Below are 16,352 nucleotides of genomic sequence, written 5' to 3' on the forward strand. Positions count from 1 at the left end.
GCTGCATTTACGATAAAAAACACTCACAGTAAGTTGACTGTGGCAAAAGTCTATTGTCAAAATTGTCAAGTGGTAGATAGTAGATAGTGATGGTGAAAATTGTTCATGTTTTACTTGAATGACTGGAAAATTGCTGTCTAGCTTACCAGAATGCAGTCCTATTGATTTATTTTGGAGTGCATGAAAGTACATGAAATGTTCATATCATTCTGTCTCTACAGTATGTCAGACATCCATTGTCAGTGCTGGCAACAGAGAGATTTCCAGCAGCCACACCGGTTTGCTCTGCATTTACTGTCACATTGTCACATTTTGCCACTGGGCCTGAATGGTGTAGAGCATAATGCAAAAGTTGGTTGCTAGAGGAGACAAAGTGACTAGACCTTTTTGCTGGTGGAACAACAACAACAGCACTGTGGGTGCTGTTCGCTGTTGATGCGTGGCTGGCTGTTATAAGGACTTCCCTTGGTGTTTGTATCACACTAGCTGAGCCAATGTCTTGCTCGTACGGCCACCTAATTATTATATAGTACTGTTATAAAACAACTAGTGTAATTAGTAAGTTGAATGAAGATTGAGATGCAGTTAGCTGTACCACTTTTTGAGTTTGCTGGCTCACTGTGACAATTCACTGTTAATGTTAATGCCTCCTTTTCCTGACACACAAAAGAAAGAATGTCTACTATGGAAAAAAAACTGTCTTGAGCAAATAAATGATATGCTTTGATATTATTGGGAGCCAATCCCAGCTGATCGCTGGACAGGCCACCAGTCCATCTCAGGGCAAACACACAGAAAAAACCATTCACTCTCACATTCACACCTAAGTTGGAGTGTCTTGTTAACCTCTGTATGTCTGTAATGATGATGGGGTTAAAATACTTAATAAAATTGTGCTAGTTTTCAGTAGATTTGTTATGTAGTAAAGACACTAAAACCTTTTAAGCAGTTTCAATAGACAGGTGTGGAATTTGTATCAAGCAAATATTATATAGTATTAGTATCTCATTGACCTGGTCTGACCCTTCATCAACATAATTATATGCTGTGCGGATGTTAATTATGGCAAGATCAGTGTACTAGACACATCAGTTCTGAGTGCAAATTATTATATTTATTATAATTACTATTGTGTCCTGCTGCAACTGTCGAGGGCTTCCACATTTTATCGCTCACGTGCTGGCTTTTCAGGAAGCTTGAAGCTACTCCTTTACTACTTTGTGTGTGGTTAAAGGCTCAACAGCAGTGTGGAGCGGAGATCCATTAAAACTCGGATGTTCTTCAGTGGCAACATGAGTAGGGTGTGACACTGCTCAGGAGAGTGTCGATGAGCTGAATTAAAGTTTCAAGCAAAGGTCACCTCAGGCAGTTTCTCTTAAACGCCGCTATTTCAGACACTCAAGACCCTTTTTGGCTAAATTACCAAGTGGACTGGTCAAAGGGGCAGCTGGCAGTGGCAATGGCAGTGGAGCCACATGAGCTTTTTTATCCAGTCAGTGTGTGACTTTTCTGTCCATATAAATTACCATGACAACTTTCTTTGTGCTGGGATCTCTCTATCGTCATCACACCTGGAGTAGCTACTTTACTACATAACCCACCTCTAATGAAACACACAGCTCATAAAACTACATTAACTGTTGTTGATACTTGTGTTATCCACTCTCATAGAATCAGTCAGGAAGCAATAAATGTAAGGAAGGAAACATATGTTTACTGCATTTTCAAGAACAGCTCTGACTTGTGTTTTTTTTTCTTTTACTTTTATGTGTTTTGCAGAGCTGGTTAGGTTTAATGAGCACTTGTTTGGCCTTTCTTTTCTGGAGACACAATCATGTGTGATGTCAAAACCTTGAGAGTTTTACTGTTGTCACATGGTTCAGTCCCACACCCTTGCTTTGATGGACACATTTGCTGCCATTTATCATCAGGGCTTAAAGGGCTTGATGCACATCTTATGTCTTGATGTTGCCCCAAAGTTCCCTGTGAAGGGCCACAGATAAGAAAATAATCAAGCCTTCCCAAGCACAACATCTGGAGTGTTTTGTTGCCATCTGCCTCACTGCTGGTAGGCCATGTGTTTCATTTTGAGTGCATCAGTTGTTAGTGTTCGCCTTGTTTCTTTGTCTGTTCAGTTTTAATACACACCCCTCATGAAGACGGGGTGGAAAGATTTTTACAGATAAATACAGTATGGAATTACAAATAACTGTCTGTTTAACCTCAGCACACACCCAGAGATAATTATTGGCTACTGAATGTCCATGCATGTGTGTGCATGGACGTCTGTGTGCACACGTGAGCAGTGTGTCTGGAAAGAGATCAACCAACTTTGCTAGTTGCTCATCAGTTTTGAAGCCGTGCCCACTGGACTAAAATGTCAGCCCCCATCTTTCGCGTAGTATCTGCCATGTGTGTCGGTCCATTTGCTGTCTTAAAATACTCTTACATAGAGTAGGTACTGTAAGATAATGTTAACCCTTAATGATGTGTTTTTTTCCCTGCTGGTGTCAGACAGACACATCCTCCTCAACCCACTCACACCTTCCACAAAATCTACTCTATTTATACGTATGAGGTTCATGTGGTTTAGCGGCACTGCTGACTAAGGGAGCTCCCGGTTGTTCTTTTTGAGTGAAAGGCTGTACCAAATGTACTTGTAGCAAAGAGGAAAATGTTTGTGTATGTGGTCACATCTGGATAGTTATGGTTATTTTTTTTATGATGGGTTAAATTTAACCAGTATGAAATTTGAGAGGAGAGAGAGAGCATTTGAGGCTGGGATGTTGGCAGTGGCGCGCTATGTGTTTAGTAATATCTGCATCTATTTCACAGACTGTCGTGTTTTAAATAGAGAGGGTGTGGATACATAGTTTCACAGACTGGCACACACTGACCGAGCATGTAAGAACTCCAGTATACAGTATAACCTTTGGCCATTTAATGTATTTAAGATAAGAAGTCCTTTATTCGTCCCGCAGTGGGGAAATTTACAAGACCTCAACACCTCATACAGTGTGATAAAGCTAGTACCAGTTTTGGTCTATGTGACCATAATTAACATGTGGAATGAAATGGTTGATTCCATAACCAAGCGGTTGTATTCATAGATGATTGTGCGTCTTACATTATCCAACATTTTCTGCTGTTTTACACCCTCTGCCCCAAAGGTAAAAACCCCACCAGCAGACAACTTTAACACAACTTGCCTGTGTCAAGAATCTACAGTAGACTGTATCTGTCTGTATTATGCAGCTGCTCAGATTTATTTCTGGAGGCCTGCGCTCATATGTTAGTCACCGATGGTATGCGGGTTTGTCAGAGTAGAAGACAGACGGACAGACTGTATGTGAGTGAGTGTACTGTGTACAGATGAGACAGACTCGGCTCACCCCAGCTGACATAGCCAAAGCAACACTATCAGCCGATAAGACCGAGATGGGAGAGAAGTCATTTTCATGTTCACATGTTGGGAATATTAAAGCACGTTTTCAAAACTGCCAGGTTCTTTGATCAAATAAAAAACGCATTATAACTGTTTTGTGTCAATATATTAGTCATTTAGAAGCACAGGCTGCCAACAGTGATGGCAATTAAATGTTCTCACTCTTAAGTATTTTTCTTTCTCTTTAAAACTTACTGTTTATTTTTTTTTATCCTGTTTTCACTATAGCAATAGTGACTGAAAACCTCATTAGAACTATTCATTTCCCCTTGCCCTTTTCTATTTTATTAAGAAAACAAACAAACAATGGTCCTGGGTGGTCCTCTAAGCTGTGACTGTCTTATAAAAACCAACAATGAAATGTATGTGTTTATCTCCTTGTCTCTCCAGCAGGAGCTAATTGAACAAGCAGTTTAGTTAATTGAGAACAGACTAATTGTTATTTCCTGTCGTTTTGCTTTTACATTCCATCTCCTTCCTTTCTTCTCTAATGTTGAATCCCTCCCATTCCCATCCTGCTGCTCCATTTCTTTTGGAGGTTTGTGCCACCCTCATGACTCCCTCTTTCCCTATTTTTACCCCTCTATCCTCCCTCCGTTGGGAGCCTGTTGGCCACCCAGGAGCTGTATGTATGCTGGAGGCAGTGTACGGTTTAAAAAAAACCATCTAGTGCCATCTAGAGGAGAGGCTGAAATTAACAACAAAGAACTGCTCCTCTGCTCACCCCCTCCCTTCCCTGAGGGCTACGGTATCCTCAGCCAGTCAAATGTCGTCCTCGTCATCTTTCTCCGTGTCAGCAGATGAGGTTCGTGAGGCGAGGGAGAGGGCGAGCTCCTGCCGCCGTAGCAGACGAAGCGGAGAGAGTGGAGGCGGGGCTTCCGCTACAAGTAAAGCGACGCTTGATTTGTTCTCTTGCGTTTGTATATACAGGCTCCCGTAGAAACATGGCGTCGTGGCAATGCTTTAGCGGCCCGCGACCATGTTATTTTACATGACTTTTTGAAACACTACGAAAATGAAACAAAGAATATTATACAGCGACTAGACAATGCAGGAGCACATAATATGTATACAAAAGTGGATTTTGGGTTATATAAACCCATAAATAATACACAGTGTCCCTTTAAGGAAGTGTAATGTGTATATTAAAGGATGAATGCTTTGACAGAAACACTTACAGAAGTGTCGGTCACGTCTTTTCAAATTTGATGTCTAATGAGGAGACTGATATATTTTTTCCAGTTCAGACAGTAGTGTAATTTATTTGTATCTCTGGCTTTCTATTGTTGTTCTGGAATATGTGTCTTAGTTTGAACAGATAACAACGTGTCTGTGTGTCACTGGATATAAGTGACACAATATGCGGTTAAATAGAGGAGCGCAGAAGACGGGAGGCGAGGGTGACTAAGGTGGCGTGCTATTACAGGAAGTGGATTTCTCTACTTTACACAGGTGTGACACTGATACTCCTGGATCACCAGTTGCTCACTCAATCTTAAGTCTCAGCTATACATCCTGAAGGAGAACACTTTAAATAGGTATAAAGCATGTAAGCAACATAATTGATCCCAAATGAGCAACAATTCATTTAGCACCTGAGGTGTGGTGTTGTCTTTGTATTTCCCATGGGTTATTACTGTTTCTCTCACCCCTGTGAAACCGATTGTGCAAAGCTTAAACTTGATTACTTCAGAGATGTTGCTGGCATTTGTTACCATTTCACTGTATGGCAACAGTTGCGTAGAATGATATGTGTGATTCAAGTCAGTGGTTACATGTGGAACTTGTGCACGTTGCCATTTCCATTGATGCACAGTGCTTGTATTGACACGTATTAAATGTTAATCCCTAAATCCTGTTCATGTTTGATTCACTTGTGCATGAAACAAATTAATCATCTTCTTCGTCTACTTTGATATTGTGCATTTTCTTTTCTTTTTTTACCTGGATGTTGTGGTCAGGTGTTGGACCTCCTCTGTACTGACCTTATCAGTGAGCCAGATTAGGTCGCAAAATATAACATATATAGGCATATGCTGAATTACTTGGTTTTTGTCTGCCTGGCAACTGCAATTAAATGCTTAACTGGTGAGTTACTACATCTCCTATAATCACTTCAAAAACTCTGTAATTATTCTTTTGCTTGTGTCCATTTGCGTTTGTTTCTTTTTCTTGTGGTCACTTGCCCTTCATGTGCACGAGTGCTATGTCCACAGCTGCTACCTAACTGAGGTCTGCACTCTTCTGCAGTCAAGTGGTGTAAATATTGGTTGCCATGGGGACACCATGACACCCAAGGGGTATGTTGGCCAGCAGGACAGAGTGTGTGTGTGATAGGGGAGTGGCCCCGAGGAGGACCAGGATGTGTATCATTCAACAACATGAGGGGAAATTCAAGTCTGCACACAGATGACTGAGGATCTAATGTACATGGGTGACTCTTCACATATAAGTGGCTGAGTGTGCTCTTGATGTGATGCTTTGTTAGATGTTTGTACTCTGATGTGTCTCCCAGCAATTATTCCAAGTTCCAAGTCTATGATCATTATACTATGACTCATTATATAACATACCAGAATTATACTCGTATTGCTTTAAATTGATTGCAGGGTAAATTATATTTGTAATGCTATTTATAACGGTTGTTAACTTCTAGATTCAGTGATTTATTGATATTTAGTACTCAGGGTTCCCGGAGAAGATTTTACTCACTGTTGTTGCAGTCAAACCATCGACCTAGCAATTAGTCGTCAACCCCTCCCAACTGAGCAGTAGCTTTATTCCTAAACAGTCACTGAGCAACAGACAGGAGTCAAAAGATTAGTGAGTAGAACTAAAAACACCATTGTGTTTCTTCAAATTGAATGAATTCACACACTCATCTTGATTACATTGCGGGCACCAATTCGGCTTGAGAGGCAGGATCTGTATAGGTAGTTATGTGTGTGCTGAGTTGGCTAAAGGTGCATTATGTAATGGTCAGTAAAGCAACTGGCCATAAAATCCTCCTAATATGTCACAGAGGAATAATATTCATATAACATACTGAACTCAGCAACAACAGTACAGCTAAAATATTCACATTAATAAAGATCTTTTGCAGACCGCAAATTAGATTATGTTTTGAAGTCATGTTTGGGCATGTGGCGCCACCTACCGCCGTCTACCAATCATTGCAGTCAGTTGCGGGTTTCCAGTTACGTCTGAGCTACAATGGCGGAGAAAACGAAACCTAAGAGACCTCTGTATTTTGAATTTGAGTGTAGTAACTGTTTTTGGCCACATTCTTACATATGGCGCCTTTAAGTTATTTTATTTACTAACTTAACTAAAAGAGAGGCTTTGCAGTGAATGTCCTATCATGTTCGTGTTCTGTTATTCTACCAAACAAGTGGCATTTCTTTTATGAAAAGCCTAAGAGCTTTGGTTTCATCCACTGTTTATACTCTCAGAAAGCACAACAGGCATCACAGTGAATGTAGGTCATTTGGACTCAGCAGCGTGTTTTTGTCTAATTAATTTGCTACATTCCCAGTTGGTTGTATTCATTATGGAATAGGAACTCATTGTTTCAGTAAGCCTATTGTATAATACTGAAGGGATGTATCTGCCTTAGGACACGTCTGGCTGTCTTTCTATACACTATATAATGTCTGTTTCAGTACGTAACTGCCTTAAATCATAGATGTATTCCTTCAAGAGGTCAGGTCAGTCAGTGAAACTGTTCTTGTTTCTCTGCTGTTATGAATAAAGAAAGGTATTTGTCCAGTTTTTTACCAGCTGCTCCTTACAGCTCAATAAACTACCCTCTGGAAAGGGCGACCAGAACAAGTATGGCGGACAACTCGAGTGTCTTTAAGGGGTTTTATTCTAAACACAACTTAATACACTACTTAATAGGTTGTAAACCGGCAAATCATACAGGTTCTGATGATCATTTACAGATGGTGACAAACAAATAAAGGATTTGCTACATACAAGAAGCACTTTGGTCATCAAAGCTTTGATGACGACTGCTTTGATGACAATATTCCTTTGATTTCGCACTGTACACGCTGGGCAATTGCTAGAAAGTTCTACACCTCCCACTTGGCTTCCTGGTCCTTGAACCCAAGTAAGCCACAGCAACTCACCCAAACATTTGTAAAGATTACGACAATGCTAATAAGACTTAAGCAGGCGTAACATCTGCCCGAAGTACACAAAGTCAAGTCACTATCTACATCGACGCACTACACATTTCACGGGATTCGCATAATTAAAGGTTTGCTTCGTAGACAACATGCATACTGACACGTATTGATTACATTTAATTAATGTCCTCATGGTGTCCTTTACCGAAACACTCCACCAACTAGTGGAGGGGGGGTCTTGACCATGACCGAAACACCCCACCGGCTGGTGGAGGGGGGGTCTTGATCCTTGACCGAAACACCCCACCGACTGGTGGAGGGGGGTCTTGATCCTTAACCGAAACACACCACGTGGTGAGGGCGACCTAGGAACACCACGTGGTGGGGACTGTTTATTTCTGCTCCTCCACTGGTAGTAGGATTACCAGCCGCCTGACATCCCTGTGGAGGATGGTGAAGGGACAGTTCTCCGTCCCCTGGCCTTGGCGGCCTCGGTGTACTGGTAAGGATTGGAGGCGGGGTGAAATTTGGGGTCCACTGGGGTTGTGGGGGTGAGTGAAACGCAGGGTCTCGCCCTGTGCTGGGGTCGACGGGAGTGGTCGGTTGTAATTGGCGTTGAGGCGGCAAGAAGAGTGTGGTATCTGGTCCTGTACTGAAGTCGACGAAGGCGGTCGATCGTTGTTGAGGCTGTGGGGGGTAGCTGCGGGGGTTATCTTCAGTGCTTTCATCGTGAAGGGGCGGGGCAGAGCTGACGGGGGCCTCCCGTTGGAGTTTCCGCCGGCATGTCCACTCACTTATCAGGTCCTCCTTGTCTTCCTCCAACGACAGGAAGAGGTTCCATTTATCATACCCGTGCGGACGATAACCTGCCCAACCACTCAGGGCGTCTCTGAGTTTGGCGAGTTTTAAGTCGAGTTTCCCACTTTCGATCTCCTGCTGCACCAACGACACTACATCATTCCTTTCCCTACCGAGTGCTTCAGCCCGATCGAGGGCCGACCTAAACCTTGTTACAAGGTTGTCTATGCCCGGTTCTGCTTGTGTGAACCATAGCATTTCAACCGTGGTGTGGTACTCGTGCATGGTGGCGTCTCTCTTTGCCTGAGTGTCGCACCGTCGCTTCCCATACTCGTCTTCATCTGTCGAATGCTCCATTCCCTCCAGTGCTGCGATATAATGTTGGCTGATTTCAAGGAACTTCTCATAATCAGCGTCCAGTATTGCTCTAACTTTCATGGAGTCATGTTCTTTCTGTACGCTAGCCGTGGCATTGAGCTTGTACATATGTGTCACAAGGGTGCGCTGTGCACTGGACCACCCTTGCTCCAGAATTTCCAATCCTGGCTTGTCTTCGGCCATTTTACTTCTATCTCAATTCCTAATTCACTTCAGGAAGGTAATGCCTGATTGAAGGGATCAAAGCTAGTAGTGTTGAGTGATGAAACGCCCGCAGCCAGCGGCGTAGCGTGTGGTGTGGTGTTGTGTTGGCGATACTTTCTCACCTTGAGATGTCGAGTTCTCGGCCCACGACGACACGTCTCAGCAGCGTCAGCAACTAGCTGCTAGTCCTTTTCAGCGGCTCAGCGTTGACTTTGGTGGCCTCTCAAGTGGCTGTTGGTCTTTTTACCGGCAGTCCACACGGCTCCACTTTACTCTCTGCTACAGTATTTCTTGCGTCCCTTAACAGCCCCGTTAGCTCTTGCCCTCGGCTCCTCTGTTGTAGTGGCAAATTTTGCCCTTTAACAGCCCCGTTGGCCCTCAGCTTTGGCTCGCTCGTTGTGGTGACGTCTTTTGGGGTCCCGGCGCTGTTCTCCAACGACGGGTGCTCTCCGCTCGGCACCGTGTTCTTCGACAACGATCCCGACAGCGGTTTACAACTGTCCAGTTTTTTACCAGCTGCTCCTTACAGCTCAATAAACTACCCTCTGGAAAGGGCGACCAGAACAAGTATGACGGACAACTCGAGTGTCTTTAAGGGGTTTTATTCTAAACACAACTTAATACACTACTTAATAGGTTGTAAACCGGCAAATCATACAGGTTCTGATGATCATTTACAGATGGTGACAAACAAATAAAGGATTTGCTACATACAAGAAGCACTTTGGTCATCAAAGCTTTGATGACGACTGCTTTGATGACAATATTCCTTTGATTTCGCACTGTACGCGCTGGGCAATTGCTAGAAAGTTCTACAGTATTGGATAGTAAAACATGATTTTCATCTCAGAACAGGCCACTTGGGTGTTGCTGCAGAGCTCTGTTCTCTCTATTCCCTTAGTTTTCCACAACGGAAACTTAACATATTTGTTTCCATGGCTGGAATAAGCACTTGAAATTTACTTCTTTCCCCATGAAAAAAATAAAATAAATAATCCTGTGTCACATCAGCGTTGTATAATTTAACTCACTTACTTATTCAATGACTCTTAGACACTTGTACACATTTTACGTTTAGATACTGACACAGTACAAAAATCAGTTTTTCATCCTTTTGTGTTTGAATGTCTGTGCCTTTTCTTGTCATTCCTCTCCTATTTTAAGAAAACATTTAATCTGTTTTACGCAGATGCTACATTCACACATTATCCTCAGTCACGCTCACACATGAAGGCATGATTTATTATACTTGGTGCGGTGATCGGGAGCGAGCATTGGTTGTAATTCGGTCAGAGGGGCCGTAGGGGGCCTGCTCACAAATGTGCACACACATTCAGACACTGAGACTAATCTGTTAAAGAGGCTCGCTCTCAGACAGAAAAATAGGACTGCTGTGTACAGTGTAGGCTTTGAGCGTTTAGTGTTTAATAGTTTATGATCACTTATACATACAGTGTGTACAGATATTGTGTTATTTTGCTGACCTGCGGGTCAGTTTTGCAGACAAGGCTGATATGAAAGATACGTCAAACTTCCTAGTTAGTAGCAGCTGCTAGTGTTACTTTACAGGTGATAATGCACTTGTATATATGATAAATGTCAAATGATTAAACACATTTAAAGAAGACTATTTTATCAGGGTAAAACAACAAATAACTGTGAAACAAAGAACTATTTTACACGTGTGGTAAATCATTCAAAGGGGTTATATATGTTTATACTTCTATACTGGCATTATGATTGAAGAAAATTATATTCATGAAGCCGTTATCCATCTTAGTCAACACTATATTTTGGGGTAAGATTTGCAGATAAGCACATGAGTCTTGCACTACATATGTGATAAGTGCTCGATATAAGTGTATGTTCCCTTTAATTATTGGTGGAATAAATATTTTTTTTTATTTTATTTTTTTTACTTTTACTTGTGCTAATTGTTTGACACATTAATTTAAATGTCAGCTCAGTATAGTGAAAGAAACATACCCTGACCTTGTTAATGCTGTTTAGTCAAGTGAAAAGAGCTGAGTGGTTCTGAAAGGTCCATTAGTAACCGTGTGTGCGTGTGTGCGTGTGCGCGTGTGCGCGTGTGCGTGTGTTTAGGATGCCATTTGTAATTCTGCCCCTGTAGCAGTTCACCACTTACCACCACCCCTGCTGTTGTGTGTTTTTCACTTTTTTATTTTTTCCTAACTCTGTGGGAGAGGGAGCTTTCCCAAAAGGAGTCATTGTGTGTGTGTGTGTGAGAGAGAAAGCGAAAAAGAGAGTGATAGAGAGTGAGAGCAAGAGAGTGAAATTATATGGTGAGACAAACAGCAAGTGAGATGGAGAGAAGGATACTAGCCAACTCTGTGAAACCTGGCTGGGGCCCAGTCCTTCAAATCCACTGATCCCAGTTCCTTTTACCTACAAAGACACAGACTCCCTGGAGGAAAACAAAACTCTCACACACACACATACACACACACATATTTCTAAGCTGGTCGTGAACATTCCCCTTTCTTCTCTTTATAGATTTGTGAGTAAATTGTACATATTTTTCAAACTTTAGATCACTGACATTGTCAGTCATGGAATTTGATAAGCTAGTCTGTCAGTCCTCATGAGGTATTCCTTGAAAACCATTCTCAGCCCCTACATTGCATAATGAGCAAATGACACTGTGGGTCATGTGTGTAGTTGATATTGGACGTAACTGTTAATGGTTAACTTAAAGCAGGTTAGAGTCCGCTCTCTGTGCTATGTTCACGTGCGTTCTTTTTCCGCTGTGCTGTCTTTGCTTATAAACTGGGCAGGAGTTGTTACCTTGAAGAAGCTGGATTATGCTCAACATGCACACACACACTCTCAATTAGAGAGGTGACTCCTTGGAACTGGATTATAAACAGTCTGATATATTCAACACTTCTGGTACACTTAATCAACTCAAGGACTGCTTTTGACGTGAGTGGAATGTTTTTAAACATTCGGTTATCTCCAGTTAATATTTGTACTGTGAAGACGGATTGATTGTGTGCTTAAAAGGCATATAGAAAAGCTATTTGTCATTGTTAAGAGAATGGAGTGTTTGATTTCGGTCTGATCGGCCGTTTCTGTCAGGCTAAGTACCATTTACGTTGAGTTCAAATGTGCATAGAGCAGCACCTCATTGCTAGGGTGTCATTGACATCTGGTACATCTCCACCCATGATCTGTGGTTTGAGTGTGGATAGTACGTGTTTTTGTTTTTTAAAGCCAATTTCAGACCTTTTGACCCTTGAAATTGATGTATTGAGTTGTTTGGTGCTACAAACGATTTCAAATAATAGTATAATGTATTGGTTTCAGTAGTAGCAAACTAGTCAGACCAAGGGAGGCAACACTGACTGATTGTGTCGTTATATAAACTGCCTAGGCATAAAGTTACATTTAACAAGGGATATTTTTGCAATTAGCAAAAGTAATAATTCTTTGAAGTGATATAAATGAATGCTTGTTCTATTATTATTATTATTCAGGCATGAAAGGCAAGACAAAGAAGTAGTTGTTGGTCAGGCTATTCTCGATGTAATAACAACAATAATTTGTTGTTGTTGTTTATCTGAAAGTGAAGTCAAGAAACAGAATTGGGCCAAATTTATCAACATAAGTGAATTAGTTTGAATTAAAAAATAAAAGTGAAGAAAAAAAATATCTAATGCAAAAGGTATGTTGATGATATCTGCTCACTACACTATGACTGATTCGTGACTTGTAAGCAAGATGCCCAAGTACAAATAAGCACCACATTGGATATATTGGATGGAAACTGCTACGCCAGTGAAGTTAATAATATTCTCTGTTGTGTATCTTTCTTTGTTATTGTCACTGATCAGGAGGAGAATGAAGGCACATGCTCCACCTCCGCCTCGGGCCCCTCAACCTGCTCCACGGCACATATTCAGAAACCCTGATGGGGGAGGGACATCAGGCATGGATGCCAAGGAGAACATGCTAAGACCCACTGTGGATTTCAAGCTAACTCTTCCACAGGGATACCAGACGTCTGTAACTGAGGATGGCAGGTTAGAGAACAGGGGTTTTACACATGGTTTTACCTTGTTTTTGCATTGTGGCTGTGTCCAAATTGTAAAAAGGTCCATCTATTCATACATATTTATTAACATTTACAGTTTAACTATATATACACTGCAAGGTGGGGTTGTTCTCCTTGGGGTTTCATTCATGTTGATCTGTCTGCTTTTATGTGCTTTTATTATGCACGTAATATGCTTGTTTTTATGTTTTTATGTTTCTTTATGTTCCTATTTTACTTATTTTTATTGACGTCATTCTGTACAGCACTTTGATCAGCCAGTGTGCTCTATAAAATAAAAGTTGAGTTGAGTAATTTATGTTTAGGTGCACAATATGAGGAAAACAAATGAATCGACCTTGACACCAGAACTCTTCTGGGTGTGTTTTGGTTGCTGTGCCAAGGTTTCCCATTCCCAATCTCAGCACAAGCTTTGTTCCACAGAGACGACAGATTAAGCCTGTCTTGCCACTGTCCTTTGCCCCTAATGAGACTCTGTCCTTTGGGGCAGAAAATCAGTTACTCACCCCATCACAGACAATCATGGTGCTCTTTTAGTAGCACAGATGTTTGTATTTTATTAAAAGCTTTGCCACTGTCTTGTTACTTATCAATATTGCAGAAAAGTTGGTGTTTTGTAGAACTATTTTAACGCCTTTTTAAACTGTGGTTTGTATGTAAGCCAGGGGGATGTCTTTTTGGTGTTTTGTTGTGCCATTTTTATAAGACAATCAAATAATGGTCACCACCATGAACCTGCATTCCTTTTTCAGGTAATTTATGGGATTGGAATGTATGACACTACATTTTAGCGTCAGATGGTTTTTGTTTACATAGCCTGATCATTTGATAATACTGGTGCTATTGGATAAGATTATGGCCGAGGTTTCATAAACACACCTATCATAAACAGCTGATACTTAGTAGTTCAACTCCTGTGAATGAGATGAAGCGGAGACACAGGATTGTGCTGTAGAAAACTTTTTTTTTTTTTTTTTTTTTTTACAATAAATTTAAGTTGGAATCAATTTTAAGCTTGTAATATTTTAACCTTACTTGCAGAAATGTATCACTGATGTACTGTAGCTATGAAGATATTCCATTAGCCCTACAGTTTTATTAGGTATATTTGCTTTGCCAATGATTCTTTGTACTACTGTCATGTTTATCTCAAGATTAAGATTCTAACCCAGTAAGTCATTTTTATGTCGGGACAAGTGCATCAAATTAGAAATGAAATGACACAATGATTGTGTCGGCCTAGTCTCAAATATATGGTGGAAAGTGCACGAAACTTTGCTCAGGTTAAAATGTAACCTGAAATACCTGAAATGTACTTCAATACCTCGGTGAATGACTCTCCTCAGATCTCCTGTGATTAAGTTGTGACATACAAAATGGAAATACAAAATAGCCAAGGTACATAGCAGAGGACACTACATGTGTTGACTGCAGACTGTTGTGGTTTTTTTTGCAGACTGTGTCCATTTGTTAGTGATTGTCAATAGTGTCCTTTGTACTATTGTGTCTCTGAGCTCTGTCATCTGATCTGGCGTTCCCAGAAAAAGTTGGACAATCTCTTGGCTTCATTATCTTAGGATTGACAGGTACAACTATAGGCCTCCCCACCCCCGCAGTGCCACAACGTTATGGGACCCTATCGTCTCGATAAACCACAGATTAAATGATCAGTACTCTGCCTTCTTTTGTAAATAAGTAAAACGGTACCTTATCACTTTTTCATTTGTTACCATATAGACTGCATTTTTTGTGTGTGTTGTATATAAGCATGCCTTTGTGACACACTTAATGGTGATGTTAATTTACAGCAATATAACAAAGGGCCATTATGTTGAGATAAAACATTATAATTCATAAATGATGTTTTACTCAGATTTTCAAATGTTTAGTGTGTGAGAAGTGTTTGTTGCGTTCTGCTCTTGAAGAAGTTTAACACCATAATTAACTGGTTTCATCACCTGTCATAAAATATCAACCTGACATTTGACCAGATTATCTGATATTGGTCTCCTAGAAGCCTTGCTTTCGCTATATTTTTCCCTTGACCATCAGAGTGGGGTTTGCTTTGAAAAATGGCAAATCAGTTTACAATTACAAAGGACATGTGTGATGCCATCTTCAAACTACCACGGACAATGTACCCGATATCTACACACAGGGTTGTTTATTATGATGCAGCACATTACCAGCTCTGAGGAAATTCCTTATCTCTTTACCTGAGTCTTCCATGTACCGCTTTAAGGTGGTAACCAAACAGCAACTTCCAGGGACACCAAATTTGTCTTTTAAACGGAAGGCAAAAATCATATTTTTAATCTTTATATCAGTGCTCGTGCCACGTAACAAGTATGACTGTTAAAATAGGAGATTTATATTTTTACCTGCCATTCTTTTTAAGAGTGACAGGTGAGAGTATGTTTGTGTATGAAGTAATTACTTTTCTCCTTACTGGAGCTCAAAGCTCGCCAGGCTCTGTAACCCGATCTTCTCCCTGTCCCCTCTCTTTCTCCCTCACTGCCCATCTCTTCCCTCTTCCTCTCACCCTCCTCCTTACCCCTTCTTTCACTTTCTCTCTCCCCCCCTTCTTCGCTTTATTCCTCTCACTATCAGTAAGGCGCTGATGGACCTGCTGGTTGAGTTGTGTAGTCGCTTCCACCTTAACCCAGCACTGCACACCCTGGAGCTGCTGTCGCCAGAGGGCCACTCTTTGGGATTCAAGCCCAATGCTCTACTGGGCTCCCTGAATGTAGCCTGTGTCTTCATCAAGGAGAAAGTCTGGGAGGACAAAGTGGTGCGCAGACCAGCGCCCAAAGTGCCAGAGGTGAGTCAAGTGTTCTTTGTATTTTGTATGTGTCACAGCATATTTAAACCTGCTGCGATTCATTGCTCTTGGCGTGGATTTTGTGCGTTATCTTTTTTTTTAACAATGTGTACCAGAGCACATGACTAATCTAAACTAAACTAACCAATATGATAATGATACATAAAATGCCACAATACACCCAATGTTTAGTTGTGCTTTGCATGAAGTGATGTAGATTAATGTATGCCACAAAACCTTATAATACTAAATGATATCTTTCCCTTCCAAATTCACCTTTTACCTCTGACTGCTGGCAGAAAGCAGCGTCAGTGAAACCAATAAGGGCCCGTGCTAAGGTAGGAAGCCAGTTGGGATCAAGCTGGGCAAGCAGGATGTTGAAGTCAGTACTGGTTTAGTCTGAAGTGTGCTTCTGTCTTTCCCCCAATATTTCTATTTCTTGTCATGTGTTTTTTTGCCTCTCTGAAGTTTTTTTCTGCTGATTATTATACTTTGTCT

The 16,352-nt window shown here is 41.2% G+C and overlaps 1 protein-coding gene across 1 annotated transcript in view; it reads left to right on the forward strand.

Moving 5' to 3' along the window:
- cobl (cordon-bleu WH2 repeat protein) overlaps nucleotides 1–16,352 on the forward strand; it is a 50,971-nt gene that overhangs the window by 1,356 nt on the left and 33,263 nt on the right. The window contains exons 3-4 of the mRNA XM_083889786.1: nucleotides 12,813–13,001; nucleotides 15,644–15,854. Of these exons, the coding sequence (XP_083745912.1) occupies nucleotides 12,813–13,001; nucleotides 15,644–15,854 (400 nt within the window). The remainder of the gene's footprint in view (nucleotides 1–12,812; nucleotides 13,002–15,643; nucleotides 15,855–16,352) is intronic.

Source organism: Microchirus variegatus, assembly GCF_963457635.1.
Source record: "Microchirus variegatus genome assembly, chromosome: 1".
Lineage (NCBI taxonomy): Eukaryota > Metazoa > Chordata > Actinopteri > Pleuronectiformes > Soleidae > Microchirus > Microchirus variegatus.